The following is a 23141-nucleotide window of genomic DNA, read 5'->3' as shown; positions in this document are numbered from 1 at the left end:
CCCTGCTTAGCTAATACTTGAGTCACAGGTGCTGACTAGTAAGTCGTGAAACAGAAAGACAGTGCTTTACATGGGGACCACCAGAATGATCAAAGCAAACAAACACTTTTAAAGGGGCAATGCGCAGTACAAGGATGCCACAAATAGACGTTCTATAATTAAGTACCAAAGGCTACCCCTGAGGGGTCGAAGGGTGGGTTCCATTAAGCAAGTACATGTGTTCTGTTACTCTATTTTAGTAAACACCATGTATTTACTGTGTAAATAAACAATAAAGGTCCCCACAGTGCTGGTGAAAGATAGCAGCAGGTCACTGGTCTCATGACCAAACCAATGTGGATGTGTTGATTCTAACCTGTATGCACTGATAAACCCCAAAGAATTTAGGAAATTACTTTTTCAACTTCCACTTTTAACATGAATTTAGCTTCATGCTGCAATCTTCTAGCCACCGTTAGCTCAGAAATCAGACAGATAAACCAACCCAGTCCTTACTCGGATCAGATCCTCCTTCTCGGTTTCATGAAGCTGGTAGAGGAACTTGGATAGCTCTGGGTCAGCTTCCATCTTTCCCATAATCCTTTCCTTTTCAGCTTCACTTTGTGCACTGGCCAGCAAGGTACAGTATAAAACTACCCACAACAAAAGGAACAAAGGAAGTGAGGAGGAGGAAATAAGGCAAAAAACCATCCTCAGGGTAGAAAGAAGAAAAATAAAAGAAACAAGCACTTAGGCTGTGAAAACAACAGAATCTCTATGTCACACATGCACACATATGTACTCACTCTGCAGGAAGACCCCACCATATACTCACTCATCATCCTGTGCTGCCGCAACACTTTAATGAAATCAAAGGTGTTGAAACCAAGCAGCAGAACCAGCTGATTTTCACATTCCCGATCATCACTGGCCGTCTGCAGAGAGCAGGTAACACCACCATTAAGGCCAAAGCCATCTGCCACTTCATACGCTGTCCCCATGTGCTAAGATACACTAAATATACAACTATTGTCATCTTGGCCATACCTTCAAAATCTCCAATACTTCATCTGCCTTCTTCTGCGACACGATGGCATCATCATAGAAACGACTGAGCTGCCGCTGCAGCCAAAATGCATCAATATCCCGAGGGTGCAAATCCTTCTTCTTGGAACTCATCAGTTCACCTGAGGCTACGAGCTATAAAAGTAACCAGGCATTTAGCTCACCAGGTCTCTGCCAGCCTCGATCACTTTGCCACCACCCTGCAACCAAGTTCTACTTGACACTCCATAGCCCACCTTCTTGTGAGGACTTTCCAGAGGAAAAAACTCTGGAATATTGAGTTCAGAAGCACACCAGACTAAGATTTCATCAACATACATCTTTGGGAAGGAAGAAAACCAACAGAAATCTTAAGAAACTCTAGACACTAAGTGTTTATTATAGTTCACTCCAGCAAAAAGTGGCTCAATAAATGTAACAGGACCTAGGCACGGGGAAGAAGCACTAACACCCAGAAGTAACCTTGTAGCAATGAGAAAGAGCAAACTGAACTGAACTTACATTAGCCGAGAGGGTGCAGCGCACGACAGCCTCGTCCCCTTCCATGTCATCATCAGATGCCTCTTCTCGAACCTCCCCATACACATCTTCATCACCTTCCTGTGGAAATGACCCCAACTCAACCATGATCTGGAGCTGATCCTGCATCACCACAGAACCTCTCCCTCAAGTCACCCTAAATTAGCTCAATGGGTAGAGAAAGGGCTTTGGGGTGAAACCGAGAGCCTATTGGAACCAAGGTCAGCCTTATTCCAGTGGACATAGAATGACTGCTTAGCACGACTTATTAGATGCATCTACTTTCTATTTCTCACCTTAGGCTGCTACAATGGCAATCAACTGGATCATAGCCTCTCTCTAATACACACACAATCAACACTCAAAAACAGTGATCAGCTAAGGAGAAAAGAGCTATACAGAGGCATGCCTGGGAAAGCAGGTGGTGACTCCGGAATGAAGAGATCGCACTTAGCCTGCTCACCACTCTATTTACTCATACACTGCACATTAGGCGTACCTGGCATAGTGTCACAGTCAAAACAGGTACTTCAATAATGAGCACTGTTAAATGAATGAACTGCTAAAAGCAAAGCAGTTTGTTGCTACTTAAAATCATCAAATCCTATTAACTATACTGTAGGAAGAGGCTTAGCAATCACCTATTGAAATGGCCTCATTTTATAGAAGGAGAAACTGAGGCAAGATGACCTGCCAAGATACAGGACTCAAACTCAGAAGTCTTGGCTCCTAGTCCTCTGACTCTCCCCGTGCAACCCCTTCTTCCAGCCTTGGTATATATACCAGGGCTCCATTTTCCCTTTCAGGAGCCACATCTACTCACTGAGAACTCTAAGGCACTGTAATTTTCTCAAAGTACCCCACTTATTCCTATTTAGTGATATTCAAGGAATTCTATTAGACAGTAAACATTAACCCCAGTGACTTAACCATGTACAAACTATGTCTGTGCTCTAGGGCAAATGTGCAATCTTTTAGTCAGACACAGTAATGAAAAATGGGAAAATACTGTAATAAGGTTAAAATGCAGTAAAACATAGCAGATACATTCTCAATGAAAGTATACACTGTACTTTAACTTTTTTCTTTCTTTTTGCTGATCCACTTGGTATATTTTAAATAATTATATTGTGGCCGGGCGCAGTGGCTCACACCCGTAATCCCAGCAGTTTGGGAGGCCGACGGGGGGCGGATCACCTGAGGTCAGGAGATCAAGACCACCTTGGCTAACACGGTGAAACCCCGTCTCTACTAAAAATATAAAAAATTAGCCTGGCATGGTGGCGGGCGCCTGTAGTCCCAGCTGCTCGGGAGGCTGAGGCAGGAGAATGGCGTGAAACCTGGGAGGCAGAGCTTGCAGTGGGCCGAGATTGCACCACTGCACTCCAGCCTGGGCGACAAGGAAGACTCCGTCTCAAAAAAAGAAAAATTATATTGCTTTACATTTGTTAGTTTAAATTTGCGATAGCAAAGTTAAAAGATAACTGCACTTTTTTTTAAGCAAAAGAACATATAATGCCTAAGTCTGAAACCCATACAACACCATAAAATTTATCTGGTTTAAACTAGAGAGCTTCTTTACACTAGAAGGGGTCCCTTTACCTTAATCAACGTCAAAAACAAGAACGGACTGGGTCTGTTTATCACTCACCTCCTCATCAGACTCAAACTGCACATTCACACCGTATGTCTCATCAATGTTGTCATCTGAAACAATGAAGGATTAGAAAAAGAGGGCAGTGAATGGCTAGTAAAACAAGGCACTCTGGAGCCAATGTCCTCCCCGACTACCTCTCCTCAGGAAAGATCTAAGTGCTAAGGACACATACAGATACTTAGATGATCAACATGAGAGAGCCACCTATGCTGCTCCTGCCAAGACCTTCTCCACCTGCCAGCCTTGGAGTCAGCCCAGCTCTGCTTGCTCAACCACTTGAGCCCCCAAGGCTCTGCCCACATTTTCTCATATTCCACACAATAAAAGGGTCTCAGAGTAAGGAACAGCTGCTGGAATCTAGGGATTCTGGTGTCCATCAATTGTAACTCTTCAAAAAACACAGAACAGATTATGGGAACTCACTGACATTAAGGTTTTTAAATGAATGATGCTAGAAGATGCATGTTTAGGGGTCAACAACAACCAATGAACATGATCAGGACATAAAGCGCGCACTTACCCATATTTTGGATTTCCTTATCTCCACCATAGTCTGTGATCTTTTTGCCCAGGTTCACTAGCACATGGTATCTGGTATCATCTGTTTGACCCAGCAGCAGGTCAATCTCCTTTCGCCTTTCCTTGTCCCGCAGCTTTTCATTCTTTAGAACAGCTAGGACTTCATCAGCTGCCCCACAAAGGATATCACGTGGCTGGGGGCAAGAAACAACCAACCAATATTGAGAACAACGACAGGCAAAACATCACCAACCAGGTGTATGTGGCGGCAGGATGTGAAGAGCCACACCTCTTCAAAACCTGCCGCATACTAGGCTCTGACCTTTCTCATTAATGCTGATGCCACAACTAAAGGAAGACTTGTCTGTTTTTAAAAAGATTAGCTAGGTGGCCTCAGGACACAGCTTCCACAACAGCTTGCCACACTCCAGGTGGTAGTCACTTGGCAGACCTCCTCTAGCTTGCCACACTTTTGTAATTCTTTGTCCTCACTTCCTCTAGCACCCACCTCAACAGAGCTCCTCAGACTCATAATGGTCCCCAATCTAATCACACATGTGTAATGGTTAGGAACATGGATTCTAGAGATAAACTATCTGGATCATATCTTGGCTCTGCCAAATACTACTTCTGTGACTTGGGAAAATTACTTAACTATTCTTGCCTCACATCTCTCTTCTATAAAATGGAAAATGAATATTAACAGCACCTATTCATGGAGTTATGTGGGGTTGGGGGAAGACATGTGCTGTTCCACACAAATCGAGTGCTCAGTAAATATAAGCCACTTCTGCCAACCAGTACAGCCCACAAGAGGATCCAGAGAAAAGGTTCAGTCTCCCAGCTGTGACCCTCTCCCTTTCTGACACATGGTCTCATCCTCTGGCCACCTCACTCTGAGAATATTGAAATAAAGCAAACTCGTTTTTTTCTATACTCTCACAACAATTAACACAGAAGGCTTCTGTGACAATTCCTCCCCACCAGCAACCAATCCAAAAATTGTGCAGTGGACACAAGCTGGGGGTCCTCAAATTCAATTCCGTTCCAACACTAACTACCTGGAGATAGCGTCAGATCCCACAGACTGAGGACTCAGTCGCACAAGCCTGCCTCCCACTTCATGATGCCAGTCACAAGCACAGGTTGTTTGACCTGTGCTTCTCACTATACAGCTATAAATCAAGGTTTCCACAATCCCCTTTTGGGGTTCAACTAATTTTCTAGAGCAGATCAGGGAAACACTTATTTTTACTATAAGGCATATTACAAAAGATGCCTACTGAAAGACAACAGATGGAAGAGGTACACAGGGCAGGCATGTGGGAATGGGTGTGGCGCTACCAGGCCCTCTCAGGCGCACCACCCTCCAGAAACCTCCATGTGTGCAGCTATCCACAAACTCTCTAAACCTAGTCCTTTTGGGGTTTTTATGGAGGCTTCATTATGTAGGCATGATTGATTAAATGACCAGCCTCCATTCTGAACTACCTAAGTGCTGCCAGCCATCAGTCAACTCATCAGCACACAAAAAGATACTTAGCACTTCGAAGATTCCAAGGATCTTAGAAGCTGTATGCCAGAAAATGAAATAAAGACCTAATATATATTTCACAATATCACACTCACCTGGTCCCCAAGAGCAGCCTGGATGAAGCTGAGTAGCACCTCATAGGTCTCCCGGGTCTCTTTAGTTTTGGGCTTGTAGATGATGCCCACCATCTCATCAATGCCCTCCGACAGCAGAGTATAACCCTTCATCTTGTTGATGTCATGCCGGTCCTCATCACGCTTTCTTCGCCTAATGGACATGCAATGTGATACTGAATGGCAGAACCTTTCGTCCCCGAGGGAAGACTGGATCAAGCCCACCCTCCTCTCCTCAGCTTCATGGCAAGAAGTTAATATCTGAAAACAGGTATCTGAGCCTCAGCAAATGATTCCGTTTGGCCTTAATCACTTGCAGGAGTATTTCTTTATGGGACACAGTGACAAAAAGAAAAATTCCCTATCATCTTCTCACTAGATGCACTAAACATTACAATGAGATATGTTTCTCATTTAAAAAATACAACCCTTTGGCCAGGTGCAGTGGTTCACGCCTGTAATCCCAACATTTTGGGAGTCCAAGGCAGGCGGATCACCTGAGGTCAGGAGTTCAAGACCAACCTGGCCAACATGGAGAAACCCTGTATCTACTTATTTAGTAGATATACAAAATTTAGTAGATATACAAAAATTAGCCGGGCACAGTGGCGAGCGCCTGTAATCCCAGCTACTCAGGAGGCTGAGGCAGGAGAATCGCTTGAACCCGGGAGGTGGAGGTTGCCGTGAGCAGAGATCACGCCACTGCACTCCAGCCTGGGTGACAGAGTGAGATTCCGTCTCAAAAAAAAAAAAAAAAAAAAGTACAACCCTTCATACATTGTATGAGACTATTATATAATAGGATTTTGACTAGTTTTTCACCTCTCCAATGCATTTTCCCTTTCTAGCTAGAGAACCAAGCTCTAACACAATCTACTGCCGTTGACTATCAACAAAGTATAACAAAACTGGAAAAGAAGATATAGCACAAAGTGGAGATAATGTATTAACTCATTTCAAACATAACTACTTTAATCAAACTAAGCCTAGGAATTTTGGAAACTTCATCATAGGAAAGGGAGCAAGACACCAAGATATTCAAGATCAAAAGATAATGATGAGGTAAAGGTAAGTTTTGAAACATATCCCCAAGAAATCTTAAAAAATAAAATAAATAAAGGAAAAAAATGCAAACTAAGAAAGAAACCTCTCTTTCATACTATGGATGCTTAAATTAGTTTGTTACAACAAAATAGGTAGAACGTGGACAAGAGTAAAGGGAAAAAGTAGGGGTAGGAAGTTAGTAATGGGAAAAAAGGAAAAAGAATTACTGGGACATAGGAATAGCAAGGGTCTTGAAAATACCCTGAAGAAAATTAAGATCTGTCTATGGACCAGAAACACACATGTAAGAAAAAGGTACCAACAAGTTATTTTCCACTTGAGATGCACTTGTTAAGGCCAAAAAATCTTTAAACTCTCCTGGTCTGTTTTTACCTTCACTGAATTGTTTTAATGCCACTGATCTTACACCAAGCATTCCAGCAAAAATGCTGCTCGAATGTTAAAGGGAAGAGACTTTGGATCTGAAGGAAAAAATAGTATCCCCTTGGCACTCACTTGGCTCTTCTTTCCTCCTGCATCTGCGGTTTGGTCCGTTGAGCCTTGTCTCCCATACGGGTGCCCTCCAGCTTCCCAACAAGGGACAGCACCTCTCCTGTGGGTTCATCCCGGCGGGTCCGGTCAATGAGAGAACGGTCAGCTTGGAGCACAAGATTCGAGTTCTGAAAAGATCAAAACATTATTGAAGCTTTGACATGAGCAGGGCCAATTCCTACTATCATAGTTACCCTAGCTGATGGAAAAATCGTAGTAACTAGTTGCTTATCATCACTAATCGTAATAAAAATATATTTTTCTTAAGAATTGCATAGTATAACGCTGTGCAGAAGCATACAGCTGAATAAGTCTTATGCGCTGTCGAATCAGCTAAACAATTCTTGTTCCTAACAGTGCCCATCATAACCCACACCTGTGAAAAGTAGTGAGTGGGTTGGGAGTGACGTGTGGAAGGGGGAGGGCTTAGCGTTGAAGGTACTCGAGAAACTCCTCCTAGAGAGATCTTAGCGCTTCCCAGACCCCAGTAGGTTATTCACGTCATCGTATAACCCCCACCTTCACCCCGATTCCATTTCCCCTTCGTTTTCGTGGCTCTCCTTAGGCCTTCAGACTGAAACTCCCTTTTTCAGCCTCTCCTTCCCCATTGGACTCCTGAGCCTGGAATCCTTCCCCAAGACCAAACGCACCGCCTTGTACTCGTATTGCAGACTACGGGCGGTTACATCCGCCATGGCCGCGGCTGCTCGGAGGCTTCAGACCACCACGCCTCCCTACCGCAAGCTGCAAACGGCCGCAGATCTCTGCTCCCGCCGCGCCGGAACGACGCAGGAAAGACGCACTGGGGAAGGAAAAGAAACGGGTTCCCTTCCGCTTCCGGGTCGCGCCCCAGACGTGCGGGGCGGGGCGTGTCCGGGGCGTGTCCCTGGCGTGTGCGCGCGGTTTCCCGCACCCTTCTGAGCGGGATGTGTGGGCCTGGTGCGTCTGGGTCCCCGAATCCCTAGACCCCCGCACTCTGGTTCTGGCCGCCCGCTGGCACTAAGGACCCAGGGCCCGTGCTCTCCCCGACCTCAGTCTCCAGCCCCCGGCACCCCTCACATCATAACGAATGCACGGCTGCTTAGCCCCTGTCCTGTCCCAAGACCTTTCCTTCCGGTTCCTTCCTCTTTGGCAACAGTCCCATGAGGTAGGCAGGAAAAGAGGGGCCGAAAACCCCATTTCCGTTTGAGGTAACTAAAGTACCCAGCGAGCAAGGTGACTTGCGCGTGTGTCTGTGTTTGTGTGTTTTAATGATTGGCGCCTTGCTTTGGGTTTCTCTTCTGTGTTCAACAATTGAAAAAGAAAGCTACTATCCCCCACCAATCCCACCTAAACCTGTGCCCCCAAGACCCTCGTTTTCACCCAGCTGAACGAACAGGGCCGGGGCCCCCATTTGCTCCCACTTGTCGGTAACATTCTATGGTAGGGCCCTCCCTGCCGCCCAGGGAAACCGGTGAAGGCAGGGCCAAATCCTTGGTGACTATGACTTAATTTCCCCAGCTACAAAGTCTTCTCTGTCCCACATTCCCCACCACTTCTCGCCAGTAGAATGGCGCCTTATGGCTGAAGGTGACCTCCCTCCTCACTTAGAGCATGTTTGCTTTTGAGAAGATGAATGAACAGGAGGATGGGTGTTAAGCCAAAGGAATTCATCCTCAATAGCAGTCCCCTAGACCAGATTTGTTCTGTAGTGGTATCGTGTTTGGCTCACTGTTGGCTCCTTCTTTAAAAATTGGGATAATTTCATGCAAACTCTGGCTCTCCCCCATCAGTTGAGATACTAGAAAATCAGCCACATGACACCCACACTGCTGCATGGCATGACCTGCTGCTGGTCAGCAGCTGCCAAGGTCAGAGAATAGGCAAGTCCTTCCCACTGCTCCTGTTTTCTCATGCCTGCCCATCTCCTTATTTTTACTTGCCCAGCCCCTGTAGGCATGGAGTTTGCTGCTTTGGTGGGTGTTTGTTTTTTTTTTAATAACTCGTCTTCCCAAGGGACAGTCGAGTCCTCATGGCTCTGCTCCTCAGTGGCTGTGTGACTTTGAAGTAGCTAGCTACCTGGCCTCTCGGTGAGCACCATTTTCCTCATCCTTAAAATTGAGGCAATTGGCTGGACACGCTGGCTCACGCCTGTAATCCCAGCACTCTGGGAGGCCAAGGCAGGCGGATCACTTGAGGTCAGGAGTTTGAGACCAGCCTGGCCCACATGGTGAAACCCTGTCACTACTAAAAATACAAAAATTAGCCAGGTGTGGTAGTGGGTGCCTGTAATCCCAGCTACTCAGGAGGCTGAGGCAGGAGAATCACTTGAACCTGGGAGGTGGAGGTTGCGGTGAGCCGAGATCAAACTCTGCACTCCAGCCTGGATGACAGAGTGAGACTCTGTCTTAAAAAAAAAAAAAAATCGAGGCAATAAAACCTTCCTCCCATTGTGATTAAATGGGATAGTGTGTTTAAAAGCACCTAGCAAAGTGCCTGACTCAAGGTGGGGTTCACTGAAAGTTATTGAAATCTGAATCCTTAAGGCTGACTTTTATTCCATGATCGGGCTGTGGCCCACCCACCTGACACGAAAGGGTCTCAAAGGTATTTCGGAGATTCCACTCTGTTTCTGTAGAAGTAGCATTCACGTTCACAGATGCAGCTGGGCTGTGGGCAAACCTGTGAAGCAAGAAAAAAAGGAAACTTTCCCCATCTTTTCTTTTCCTCTCTAATCAGGCTCTACCAAATGTAAATCCTGCATTTAGTCATTCAGATGGACTTATAAGTTTCCATAGTATGTTAGACCTGGTAGGAGCCTTAGAGATGGAGTAGTCTGGTTCCCTTATTTTCCACATGAGGAGACTGCAGCCCTGGAACAATCGTCACACTAAAATGTAAATAAGGAAGAAAATAATTATGATTTTGAAAAGAAAACAACAGGCTGGGTGTGGTGGCTCATGCCTATAACCCCAGCACTTTAGGAGGCTGAGGAAAGAAGATTGCTTGAGGCCAGGAGTTTGAGACCAGCTTGGGTAACATAGTGAGGCCCTGTTTCTACAAAAAATTAAAAAGTAGCCAGGCCTGGTAGTGTGTGCCTGTAGTCCCAACAACTTGGAAGGCTGAGGCAGGAGGATTGCTTGAGCCCAGGACTTCAAGGCTGCAGTGAGCTAGGATTGTGCCACTGCACTCCAGGCTGACCCACATAGCAAGACTCTTCCCTCAAAAAATAAAAACAATTTTTAAATTAAAAATAGAAAAGAAAAATGACAGCCGTGCTTCCTCACTCTGCGGAAGGGGCTCAGGGAAACTTCCTGGGCCAACTTGTTGAAAATGGGGGAAGGTGTCTAGTGAAGACAAGTCAAAGGAGTCACTGCCCCACATGAGAAAGGAAAGAGGAGCTGGGGTTAGACGGATGTAGAAAAGGGAAGAGAAAAGTCTTCAGGAAGCAAGAGAGGCCCAGGAAAATGACAGTCAGCCAGGACCTAAAGGAGCCACAAGCAAAGAGAAATTTATTTTACTTTTTTTTTTTTTTTTTTTTTTTTGAGATGGGGGATCTCACTGTGTTGCTCAGGCTGGAGTGCAGTGGCACGATCATGGCTTACTGCAGCCTCAATCTCTTCAGGCTCAGGTGATCCTTCTACTTCAGCCTCCCAAGTAGCTGGGACTACAGGCACACACCACACCCAGCTAATTTTTTGTATTGTTAGTAGAGATGGGGTTTTGGCATGTTGCCCAGGCTGCTCTCGAACTCCTGGGGTCAAGCAATCCACCCACCTCAGCCTCTCAAAGTGTTGGGATTACAGGCTGAGCCACCTTTCCTGGTCTGGGCAAAGAATTTGAACAGACGTTTCTCCAGAGAAAATATACACTGGCCAATAAGCACATGAAAAAATGCTCAACAGCCATGCGTGGTGGTTCACCCCTGTAACCCTAGCACTTAGGGAGGCCGAGGCGGGTGGATCACGAGGTCAGGAGTTTGAGACCAGCCTGGCCAACATGATGAAACCCTGTCCCTACTAAAAATACAAACATTAGCTGGGTGTGGTGGCGTGAGCCTGTAGTCCTAGCCACTCGGGAGGCTGAGGCAGGAGAATCACTTAAACCCAGGAGGCGGAGGTTGCAGTGAGCTGAGAGCATGCCATTGCACTCCAGCCTGGGCAAAAAGAGTGAACCTCCATCTCAAACTAAATAAATAAATAAAAATAAAAATTAGCTGGGCATGGTGGCACATGCCTGTAATCCCGGCCACTCGGGAGGCTGAAGCAGGAGAATTGCTTGAACCTGGGAGGCAGAGGTTGCGGTGAGCCAAGATCGTGCCATTACACTCCAGCCTGAGTGACAGTGCGAGACTCCTCAAAAAAAAAGAAAGTTAAACATAGAGTTACCCTATGACCCAGCAATTCTACTCCTAGGAATCTACCCAACAGAACTGAAAACATGTCTACACAAACATTTGTACACAAATGTCCATAGCAGCACTACTCACAATAGCCAAAATATTGCAACAACCCAAATGTTCATCAGCTGATGATGGATAAGCAGAATGTGCTATTTCTATACAATACAATATATTATTCAACCACAAAAAGCAATGAAGTACTGCTGTGTGCCACAACATGAATGAATCTCAAAAACATATTAAGGCCAGGGACAGTGGCTCATGCCTGTAATCCCAACCCTTTGGGAGGCTGAGATGGGCAGATCACTTGAGGTCAGGAGTTCAAGACCAGCCTGGCCAACATGGTGAAATCCTGTCTCTATTTTTTATTTTTGTATTTTTGAGATGGAGTCTTGCTATTGCCCAGGCTGGAGTGCAGTGGCACGATCTTGCCTCACTGCAACCTCCACCTCCTGGGTTCAAGCGATTCTCCTGCCTCAGTCTCCTCATTAGCTGGGATTGTAGGTGCGCGTCACCACGCCCAGCTAATTTTTGTATTTTTAGTAGAGATGGGGTTTCGCCATGTTGGCCAGGCTGGTCTTGAACTCCTGACCTCAGGTGATCCACCCGCCTCGGCCTTCCAAAGTGCTGGGATCACAGGCATGAGCCACCAAGCCCAGCCCCCTGTCTCTATTAAAATACAAAAATTAGCCAGGTGTGGTGGTGCACGCCTGTAGTCCCAACTACTTGGGAGGCTGAGGCAGGAGAATTACTTGAACCTGGGAGGTGAAGGTTGCAGTGAGCCGGGATCCTGCCACTGCACTCAAGCCTGGGCGACAGAGTGAGACTCTGTCTCAAAAAATATATATTAAATTAAGGCCTGGTGCAGTTGCTCACACCTGTAATCCCAGCACTTTGGGAGGCTGAGGCTGGAGGATTGCTTGAGGCCAAGAGTTTGAGACCAACCTGGGCAACATAAAGAGATCCCTGTCTCTACAAAAAAAAAACAAAATTAATTAGTTGGGCATAGTAGTGCACACCTGTAGCCCCAGCTACTCAGGAAGCTGAGGTGGAAGGATTGCAAGCCCCAGAGTTTGAGGCTGTGGTGAGCTATGATCTCGCCACTGCACTCCAGCCTGGGGCAAAGAGGGAGACCCTGTCTCAAAAAACAAAAACAAGTTTTTAGAAACCATATTAAATGAAAGAAGCCAGTCACAAAAGACCACATATTATGTGATTCCACATAATACGAAATGTCCAAGGTAGGCAAGTCTATAGAAACAGAAAGTAGTGCTTGCCTAGGGTAGGAGGTTGAGGAGGAGAGCGAGGGAATAACTACAAATGGGAACAAGTTTTCTTATTGGGGTGATGAAGATGTTCTAAAATTACACGATGGGGATTGGTGGACAACCCTGAATATATGTTAAAAGCCACTGAACAGTATATTTATTTATTTATTTATTTATTTATTTAGAAACAGGGTCTCACTCTTGCCCAGGCTGGAGTACACTGGCACAAGCCCAACTCACTACATCCTCAAACTCCTAGACTCAAGTGATCCTCCTGCTTCAGCCTCCCAAGTAGCTGAGACTACAGGCATACACCACCATGCCTGGCTAATTTTTTTTTTTTTTTTTTGTAGAAACAGGGTATTGCTATGTTGCCCTGGCTGGTATCAAATTCCTGGCCTTAAGTGATCCTCCCACCTTGGCCTCCCAAAGTGCTGAGATTACAGGCATGAGCCACTGTACCCAGCCCAAACAGTACATTTTAAATGAAAGAATTCTTAGGCTGGGCACAGTGGCTCACACCTGTAATCCCAGCACTATGGGAGGCCAAGGCGGGCGGATCACAGGGTCAGGAGATCGAGACTATCCTGGCCAACATGGTGGAACCCTGTCTCTACTGAAAATACAAAAAAATTAGCTGGGTGTGGTGGCACGTGCCTGTAATTCCAGCTACTCAGGAGGCTGAGGCAGGAGAATCGCTTGAACCAGGGAATCAGAGGTTGCAGGGAGCTGAGATCGTGCCACTGCACTCCAGCCTGGTGACAGAGTGAGATTACGTCTCAAAAAATAAATAAATAAATGAAAGAATTTTATAGTTTATAGCTTTTATCTCTCTAAAGTTGTTTTTAGACAATTTTTTTTAAACAAGGTCTGCCTGTGTTGCCCAGGCTGGAATGCAGTGACACAGTCTCAGCTCACTGTAGCCTTGACCTCTTCTGGGCTCAAACCATCCTCCCACCTCAGCCTCCCGAGTAGCTGGGACTACAGGCATGCACCACCACACCCAGCTAATTTTTGTATTTTTGGTAGAGATGGGGTTTCGCTGTGTTATGCAGGCTGGTCTTGAACTCCTGGCCTCAAGCAGTCTTCCCGCCTCCACCTCTCAGAGTGCTGGATTACAGGTGTGAGCCACCATGCCCGGCCTGTTTTTAGACAATTTTTAATAGAGGATTATCCTCAGGAAGCTAAAGGACTGGGGGCACCCTGGCAGTTACAGACCCCAGGGATGGCATTAGTTACCACGATGGGCTCAGAGCAAGGGGCTTTAGCTTCGTTTTAGTCCATGTGCTGTCTCTCTCCAAAGATGACCTTCTGAATTCACTACTCCCCAGCCCCAGGCCTGCACAGGTTACCCAGACTTCTGCCTGTGTCCTGCATTTCTGTATCTAAAGACCTGTCACTTCATTTAATTATGTCTCAAATATTTGTATGTGCTCTGTGAGCACTTTTAGGGACTCAGAGAAATACAAGGCATAGAAAAGACCCTTGAGAAGTTAAAGTCTCACAGGAGAAGTAAAACTACAAATATGGTGGTGCACACCTGTGAGGCGGAAGCAGGAGGATTGCTTGAGCCCAGGAGTTCCAGGCTATAGTGCGGTATGATCATGCCTCTGAGTAGCCACTGCGCTCCAGCCTGGGCAACGTTAACAAGAACTACATCTCTGAAAAAGAAAAAAAGAAGAAAAAGAAAAAGCAGAATGCAGTCATCTGCATTCTGTGGGAAATCACTTCTGACTTAGGAGAGCCTGTGAGGCTTTATAGCTGTAATGCAAAGGGTGGCTAAGGATTTCCGTAAAGGCAGGAGGTGGGGGATTTCAAAGGGACAGAGAAAAAGAAGAAGCATGAAGGCGGGAAGACAGAGGTGTATCTTGGGTACTGTTAAGAGCTCCATTAAGCTGACTGCAGGGCAAATGTAAAGAATGAAACAATGTGATGAGAGAGAGAGAGAGAATCTGTAATCTCTCTGTTAAAAAAAAATGCCATTGTGAAGAGTTTTTCCTTTATTTAGGAGACAACAGGAAGCCATAGCATGTTTCTTGTCTGGGGAGTTTTATTTGTTTTTCACATCTTCATAGCATGTATTTGATTAGACAGAAGAACACTTAGATTAAGCAAAAATTTAGTGTACATGTGACAAGCATTTGTAAAGTTCCACTTTAGCATACATTAACTCATTGAATCCCCATCCAGCCCTGTGAAATATATTAATGTCCCCCATTTTACCAATGAAGAACTCAAGGCCCCAAGAAGGTATTTGACTTGTCTGGCCTCATCTGCCGCAAAGCCAGGCCTTCTGTTTTCACCCCCTATGCACTGGGGTGTCCTCACAGAGCTGAGCTTCAGAAAGGTGATTCTCACAGTGCTGGGTGTGGAGTCCTAATTAAGGGAAAGGAGTCAGGCTGGCGGGACCAAAGGAAAGCAAAAAGAGAAAGCAGATAAGCCATGAGTCTGCCACTGCACCTGGCCTATCTGGTGTGTTTCTAAACAGGCTTGTTCCCTTCCAGGTCTTCACTTTAGGAGGCAATGGTCTTTTTTAACCAAGAGGCAGTTTCATGAGGTGGTTAAAAGTATAGACTCTTCTGCTAGACCATCTGGGTTCAAATCCCAGCTTCACCCCTTACTACCTGTGTGATCTTAGGCCTATTTTTGGCTACTCTGGGCCTAACAGGGATAGTTTTACCTACGCCATAGGGTTGTCTGGCACCTAGAACTATGCCAGGAAATAGCAAGTGTAAGGTTTTATCCAACAGCGCTGTTTCCTAAAAACATTTCTAAACACTCTGTGTTTGGAGGCAATTTTATGACTCACAAAGGAAAACTGCCCCATTCTTGGTCATATCTATCCTTTCTTATCCCAAATGATCTTACCCAACCCGATGGCCCTTCCACCCAGTAAACTTGGTTCTGAATGACTGCTGACTGTTTCCCAAACTCCAGGCCTCATGCAGAGATAACAGGTTGCCAGCACTGGGTATATTCAATAACATGACTAGGTTGGGTGGCTGTTGCCAGAATGCTGTCAGCTGGCCTCAAGTGATCCACCTGCCTTGGCTCCCAAAGTGCTGGGATTATAGGTGTGAGCCACCACGCCCAGCCACCACCAACTTTTTAATAAGCCAGTAAGGCTGGGCATAGTGGCTCATTCCTGTAATTTCAGAACTTTGGGAGGCTGAGGCAGGAGGATTGCTTGAGCCCAGAAATTTGAGACCAGCCTGGCAACATAGTGAGACCCTGCCTCTAAAAAACAGTTTTAAAAAAATAAGCCAACAGACGTGGATACAGTGCCCTCCATGCACTGGTGACTGTGCCTATTGTGAAGAGGGTCACGAAGCATAAGCTCTTCTTGGAGGCAGACAGAGGCAACTGAGGGCAGTTTTAGTGAAAGCCTCAAGTGCGAATTCCTGCCAGAGCCCAACACAGGATGGGCAGTCTTTGAGCTGATGGTGTTATCCTCAGTTCTCCATGCATTGTGCCTGGCACCCCACAGTTGCCTCTCATAATAGACATCTGCATTCTTCAGACAGATGACAAGTTGCCCGCCCTTCCAACAGCAGCACAGTCTAGTGGCATTGCTTCTGGCCTTAGCCAGTGCTGCAGCATTGGGGCAATAAATATTTTGTTGCATTTCACCCTGATTATTAAATGGGTGGGATTCTTTTTGAGATGGGATCTGGCTCTGTTGTCCAGGCTGGAGTGCAGCAATGCAATCATAGCTCACTGTAACCTCAAACTCCTGGGCTCCAGTGATCTTCCCACCTCAGCCTCCACAGCCTGTAGCTGAGACTACAGGCACATGCCACCATGCCAGGTTAATTTGTTGGTTTGTTTTTGTTTGTTTGTTTGTAGAGATAGGGTCTTGCTTTGCTGTCCAGGCTAGTCTTGAACTGCTGGCTTCAAGCGATCCTCCCACCTTGGCCTCCCAAAGCACTGGGATTACAGGCCTGAGCCACCATGCCTGGCCTGAATGGGTACTTTTAAAAATGAAAATTGGTGATATTAGTGAAAAAGCAAAGGTTTTATAATTTACTACAGTTGGAAGTCAATAAGCAGGCCAAAAGTAACAAACCTTTGCCACACTAGTTGGGGCTCATTGGACTTAAGCCAATCCCTAATGTATTCGGTTGGAGAGTAAAATGAGAGTATGAACAAATGATTTGGAAATGTCATTGAAGAAAATATCTAAAAGGCAAGATGTAATTAGATATTTTATATATATATATATATTTTGTCTCAGGACAAAAGAAACTTAAGGGATCCCTTCTCCTTTATAGTGTTTAAGTTCTTTTTTTTTTTTTGACAGAGTCTGGCTGTGGTACCCAGGCTGGAGTGTAGTGGCACAATCTTGGCTCACTGCAATCTCTGCCTCCTGGGTTCAAGTGATTCTCCTGCCTCAGCCTCCCAAGTAGCTGGGATTACAGTCATGGGCCACCATGACCATGCCCAGCTGATTTTTGTATTTTTAGTAGAGACGAGGTTTCACCATGTTGGCCAGGCTGGTCTCAAACTCCTGACTTTCAAGCGATCTGCCCACCTTGGCCTCCCAAAGTGCTGGGATTACAGGTGTGAGCCACCATGCCCGGCTGTGTTTAAGTTCTTATTCAACTAATACATGTCACTTTTTGTACATGTTCAGGAGTGTGATGTAGTCAGAACTGCCTTAATTTCTTTGACCAACTCGAATGATTATATAATTATTGGCATTGGTTGAGTTTATTATGTGCCAGGCATTTAACCTATTTTATTCTTCAGCACCGTCTGAGGTCAGTGTTGGGAAAGGCAATCTGCATGGTCCAGAGCATGCCTGCATGTTCTTGCTGGGTGTGCCAGGAATGCAAGGCCCTGGCCACACTTTCCTAGGCCCTTTCCCAGAGCTGTATGTGTAGTGGGCAACCTTGAGGGATAAGGTAATGTCTTCCATCAGGACAAAGAGAAGAATGGCCATGAAATAGGTAGTTTCCCTGAAATCAGAATTCCTTGTCTGCAATGCAAACCGTACCATGCATAGCATCCACCTGGGCCTCTCCATGTTGCCCCTGTGGGACTTGAGAGAGCAAGGAGAATTGACACAAACAGGATGCTAGTGCTGATTGTTGTGCCATGAGTCATAAATTATTCTGTCTCTGACCCAGGAGTCTTGTGTCTTCTGCCAGCATCCATGAAACAGCAACAGTAACTATCTTTTAAGTAGGGTAAAATTCCAGACTTTTGACAGTTTGGATGGAAAGGATTTAATGTTGTCATAACTATGGGGCAGCAAGCCTTGCAGCCACAGCCAAAAGGCAACATGATTGTGGGTGCTGAGTCACTGGGTCCCTAAAACTGAGACAAATGGCATCAGCAATGAGGATATAGAGCTTCCAGTGGACCGAAAGCACTGGAACGTGCAAAATCTTGTTTATTGGAACAGAGCTGCTCTCTCCCTTTGTGCGACTGATTCTTTGGACCCCTCCCCAACCTCAGCTATGTTAAGGAAAAAGCCGAGTATGTTGGGGAACTTCACGGAAGGGGCTTTGTTACAGGAACCCAAGTCACCATCCTCCCCGGTCCTGTGGCAGGAAGCGGTGCTAGGCGCAGCTGGAGTGGTTTTAGAGCAGCCTGAAATAAAAGACACTCAGTCCCTCAGGGCCAGAATCAGAGGAGGCTGTGGCCAGAAAAATCCCAGCTACTGGATGAGCCTGAGGACAAAGCCTAGGCAGGCAAACACAGCCAGAAACTAAAGGGCATCACAAACAGGAAATCTGACGCTGGCAACATAAAGGGGTCACCACCTCAATAGAAGCAGGGACCAGAGCCCTTCAAGAGTGAATAGATGGACACACAGACCCTCCACCCCCTCCTCATCCACATGGAGGGATCTCCACTCCCTCTACAACTCAGGGCCCCAAATTCTACATGGTTTCTGTGGAAGCAAGTCCTCATGGATCTAGTTTTAGTCCCTGGAGAGCTGGTGTCTTGGCCCCTGGATAAGGTGAAAACCTGGTAGGCACTAGAAAAGACTGCCCTTCCCTTGTTCCCCGCTATTTGTCCTTCCCATTCCCACTTAGTTCCTTTGTCTTTTCTCCATTCTACATGCTCTGTGTCAACGTGGGACTAAAATATATATTGTTATTAGTCACAGGGTTATTGATTAAGTTTTGGTTTCTAAACTTGCTCTTAAAATGCAGTTGCATTGAACATTTGATTTGCCTTTCTTTATTATTATTATTATTATTATTAAGACAAAGTCTCACTCTAACCCCAGCTGGAGTGCAGTGATGCGATCATAGCTCATTGCAACCTCCAACTTCAACTCCCGGGCTCAGGTGAGCCTCCTGCCTCAGCCTCCCAAGTGGCTAGGACCACAGGCACTCGCCACCATGTCCAGTTAATTTTTTAATTTTTATTTTTGTAGAGATGTCAGGGAGGGGGGGTCTGGCTATGTTGCCCAGGCTGGTCTCGAACTCCTGGGCTCAAACTATCCTCTGGCCTCAGCTTCCCAAAGTGATGGGATTGCAGGTGCAAGCCACCCTTCTGACTTGTCTTCCTTCAGAAAACACTGAATTGCTTGGTACTATCTGGGTCTCCAGTACTTTATCTATAAATAGGGATAATGTTGAAAAGATCAAATTAGTTAATACACATAAAACACCTACAATGGTGACTGCTGTTGTTGCCCTTCATTGAGGTGTGATCTGTGATGTAGTCTCCCCATCCTAGAACATCCCCAGCCCACGTCATAAACAGATGGGCAACATCCCATGGGAAAGCCAAGGAGATAGGCAGCAATACCAATGCAGCAAAGAGATAGGGAAAGAAAGCAAACAGCAGGGTGCCTACCACCCAAGGACCTCATGAAACTCCTGGGGGCCCTCCCCAATTGCTTCTCTCTCTCATCTCCCTCTACCAGGGGCAACCACTTTCTTAACTTTTATGTTAGTCATTCTCATGCTTTATGGTTTTGCTATCTATGTATGAAATCTGAACAACAGACCAGCCTAGCCAACATGGTGAAACTCCAGCTCTACCAAAAAAACACAAAAATTAGCTGGGCATGGTGGCACGCACCTGTAATCCCAGCTACTTGGGAGGCTGAGGCACAAGAATCACTTGAACACAGAGTCAGAGGTTGCAGTGAGCCGAGATGGCACCACTACACTCCACCCTGGGTGACAGAGTAAGACTCTGTCTCAAAAAAAGAAAAAAAGAAATCTGAACAATATATTGCTCAGTTTTGAAAAAGTTAGTAGCAAGCACAAACTCAGCATTTTTTGTGCTTGCTATGTGGGGCTATATGGCCCCATTAGATGGAGGCCCAGGAGAGGAGATGACACAGAGTTCTGCCCTGGAAGCTGGCCTCAGCATCCCTGAGAGCCTATGGGGGTCACTCCAGCTGTGAGAAGGCCAAGCCACAAAGCAGTTCCCGGAAGCACAAAGGTCAAGGCAGTCTGGCATTGGCAGCATTGCGGTATAGACCAGGACAGTTTTTTGAGAAGAGCACAAGGAAGATACTTGCTTCTGTTTGAGACCGAGTTTGGCTCTTGTCACCCAGACTGGAGTGCAGTGGTGTGATCTTGGCTCACTGAAACCTCCGCCTTCCAGGTTCAAATGATTCTCCTGCCTCAGCCTCCTGAGTAGCTGAAATTACAGGCACCCACCACCACACCCGACTAATTTTCGTATTTTTAGTAGAGACAGGGTTTCACCATGTTGGCCAGGCTGATCTTGAACTCCTGACCTCAGGTGATCCGCCCACCTCGGCCTCCCAAAGTGCTGGGGATTACAGGCATGAGCCACCGTGCCTGGCTAGATATTTGTTTTTAAACCTGGCATGGCCCAAATTGTCTTTATTCTACTCTCACACGTGTTTGATACTTTGGCTGAGTATAAAATTCTGGACTGGATACCATTTTCCTTCAAAATTGTAAAGGCATTTCTCTTTCATCTTTTTTTTTTTTTGAGATGTTGTTTTGCTCTTGTTGCCCAGGCTGGAGTGCATGGTATGATCTCGGCTCACTGCAACCTCTGCCTCCCGGGTTCAAGCAAGTATCCTGCCTCAGCCTCCCAAGTAGCTGGGATTACAAGCATACATCCCCACACCTAGCTAATTTTGAATTTTTAGTAGAGACAGGATTTCACCATGTTGGCCAGCCTGGTCTCAAACTCCTGGCCTCAGGTGATCCACGAGCCTTGGCCTCCCAAAGTGCTGGGATTACAAGCATTTTGCTTTCATCTTATTCTAGTGCTGTATTTAAAAATCTGGGTTGGCAGGGCACTGTGGCTCACACCTGTAATCCCACCACTTTGGGAGGCCAAGGCCAGCGAATCACTTGAGCTCAGGAGTTCAAGACCAGCTTGGCCAAGACGGTGAAACCCTATCTCTACTAAAAATCCAAAAATTAGCTCGGCGTGGTGGTGCGCGCCTGTAATCCCAGCAGATTGTAGTGAGCCAAGATCATGCCACTGCACTCCAGCCTAGGCTGGACCTGTTTAACAAAAAAAAAAAGAGAGAGAGAGAGAAAGAAATCTGACACCATTTGTCCTGATCCTGTGTATGTGATCTGTGTTTTTTTTGTCTCCAGAAACTTGTGGAATCCTGTTTGACCTGAGTGCTCTAACATTTCATAATGAAGGGACTAAGTATGAGTTTACTCTCATCCATGGGCTGGGCACTTAGTTTCAATCTGGAAATGTCTTCCCTTTATAGGATGCTTGCTTTATTATTTCTTTGACAAGATTTCTTCCTCTCCATTTCCCATGTTCCTTCTGGGGCCACTAATCATCGAATGTTAGACCTACTGGGTTGGTCCTTGGCAATTTTCTTGACTCTTTCCAGCTCTTTACATTTTTACTCTAATTTTGGGAGACTTCCTCAATTTTAACTTTCAGTTTCTGTATGGAGTTTTTCATATTTATTATCAAGTTTTTAATTTCCAAGAACTCTTTCCAGACTCTCATTGTATCGGGTCCAAATACATCTTTCACAGTTATAAAACATTCAAATAAATATTTGTTGGGACTGAGCATGGTGGCCCACACCTGTAATCCTAGCGCTTTGAGAGGGTGAGGCAGGAGGATTGCTTGAGCCTAGGAGTTTGAGACCAGCCTGGGCAATATGGCAAAACCCTGTCGCTATCAAAAATACAAAAATTAGCTGCATGGTGGTAAGCATCTTTAATCACAGCTACCTGGGAGGCTGAGGTGGGAGGATGGCTTGAGCCCAGGAAGTGGCAGTTACAGTGAGCTGAGGTCACACCACTGTACTCCAGCATAGGTGACAGACTCAGACCCTTTTTCAAATAAATAAATAAATAAATATTTGTTGAATGGAATGAACAAGTGATTGGGACAGATGGTAGACAGAATCTACTCATATCTTTCAAATCCCTATTTAATCAAGAGCACCTATGTTTTATCCTCCCAACAGTACAAGTGCTACATTGAGAAGAGAAAAACTATAAAGAAATATACAATAAGCAAATAATACACATTGATATGCTATTCAGATTTTTTTTCCATTTTGTGGAGAACGGGGTCTTGCTATGTTGCCCAGGCAGGTCTCAAACTCCTGAGTTCAAGCTATTTTCCTACCTCTGCCTCCTTAAGTGTTGGGATTACAGTGTGAGCCACCGTGCCCAGTGCTATTCTTTTTTTTTTTTCTTTTTCTTTTTTTTTTTTTTTCTGAGACAAAGTCTTGCTCTTTTGCCCAGACTGGAGTGCAGTGGCACAGTCTCAGCTCACTGCAACCTCCGCCTCCTGGGTTCAAGTGATTCTTCTGCCTCAGCCTCCCCAGTAGCTGGGATTACAGGCGCCCACCACTACACCCAGCTAATTTTTGTATTTTTAGTAGAGATGGAGTTTCACCATGTTGGCCAGGCTGGTCTTGAACTCCTGAGCTCAGGCAATCCGCCCGCCTCGGCCTCCCATAGTGCTGGGATTACAGGCATGAGCCACCGCACCCGGTCCAGATTTATTAAGCAATAGTGGTGCATTTCATGCACAGGTATCAGCTAGTCTAGTAATAATTCTCCTCCACAAATCATTGGGAAAAAGGCGGCAATTTTCTACTTTTCCTTTATGTTCAGAAGCATCAGCAATATACAACTCAATGTCTACACAGGTCTTTGTTACACAGCATGAGTCACAAAATGTTTGCCACCAGAGCAGGATAAGTTTTTGAGCTTGTAATAGCAAGAAACTGGTTTGAAGAAAATCTTGCAGTTATAAAATAAAGTGATTTTTTTGAAATGTGTTGTTGAGAGAACTGATTTGTCATGTAGTTATTTATTGTATCAGTTATTTTGCCTGGTTACCCTGATATCCCACCTCTAACCTCAAAACTTAACATTTTATTTGAGATCTGTTTATTTGCTTCTCTGATTCTTGGCCATATATCTAATTTCTACATCCTCTTGGTCAGGATTTCGTGTGCATCTTAAGCTTGCTTCCGGTAAGTTATCCCCAACTGCCAAACATCTTATACAAAAAGAAGGTACAGTCTCTATCCCACCGCAAACTCTCTCCTATTTCTCAT

General features: G+C 45.6%; 1 protein-coding gene across 5 annotated transcripts in view; it reads right to left on the bottom strand.

Annotated features, from left to right (window-relative positions):
* SNRNP200 (small nuclear ribonucleoprotein U5 subunit 200) overlaps positions 1–23141 on the bottom strand; it is a 51400-nt gene that overhangs the window by 23076 nt on the left and 5183 nt on the right. For 3 of the 5 annotated variants that reach the window (XR_010149341.1, XM_054678615.2, XM_063789608.1), the window contains exons 2-11: positions 9547–9643; positions 7633–7784; positions 6947–7110; positions 5369–5540; positions 3741–3933; positions 3215–3270; positions 1546–1644; positions 1027–1179; positions 815–914; positions 496–632 (exon numbers count right to left, since the gene is read on the bottom strand). Coding sequence is in view for 4 of the 5 variants with exons in the window: in XM_054678615.2 (XP_054534590.1) it covers positions 496–632; positions 815–914; positions 1027–1179; positions 1546–1644; positions 3215–3270; positions 3741–3933; positions 5369–5540; positions 6947–7110; positions 7633–7677 (1119 nt within the window). In the remaining variant the exon portion in view is untranslated. Of the gene's footprint in view, positions 1–495; positions 633–814; positions 915–1026; positions 1180–1545; positions 1645–3214; positions 3271–3740; positions 3934–5368; positions 5541–6946; positions 7111–7632; positions 7785–9546; positions 9644–9769; positions 9852–14171; positions 14293–23141 lie in introns of all 5 variants that reach the window. The other 2 variants (XM_001147672.5, XM_063789607.1) reach the window with 2 other exon arrangements.

This window comes from Pan troglodytes, chromosome 12 (genome assembly GCF_028858775.2).
Source record: "Pan troglodytes isolate AG18354 chromosome 12, NHGRI_mPanTro3-v2.0_pri, whole genome shotgun sequence".
Taxonomy (NCBI): domain Eukaryota; kingdom Metazoa; phylum Chordata; class Mammalia; order Primates; family Hominidae; genus Pan; species Pan troglodytes.
Note: the sequence above shows the minus strand (reverse complement) of the source record. Positions and strands in the feature narration are given on the sequence as shown.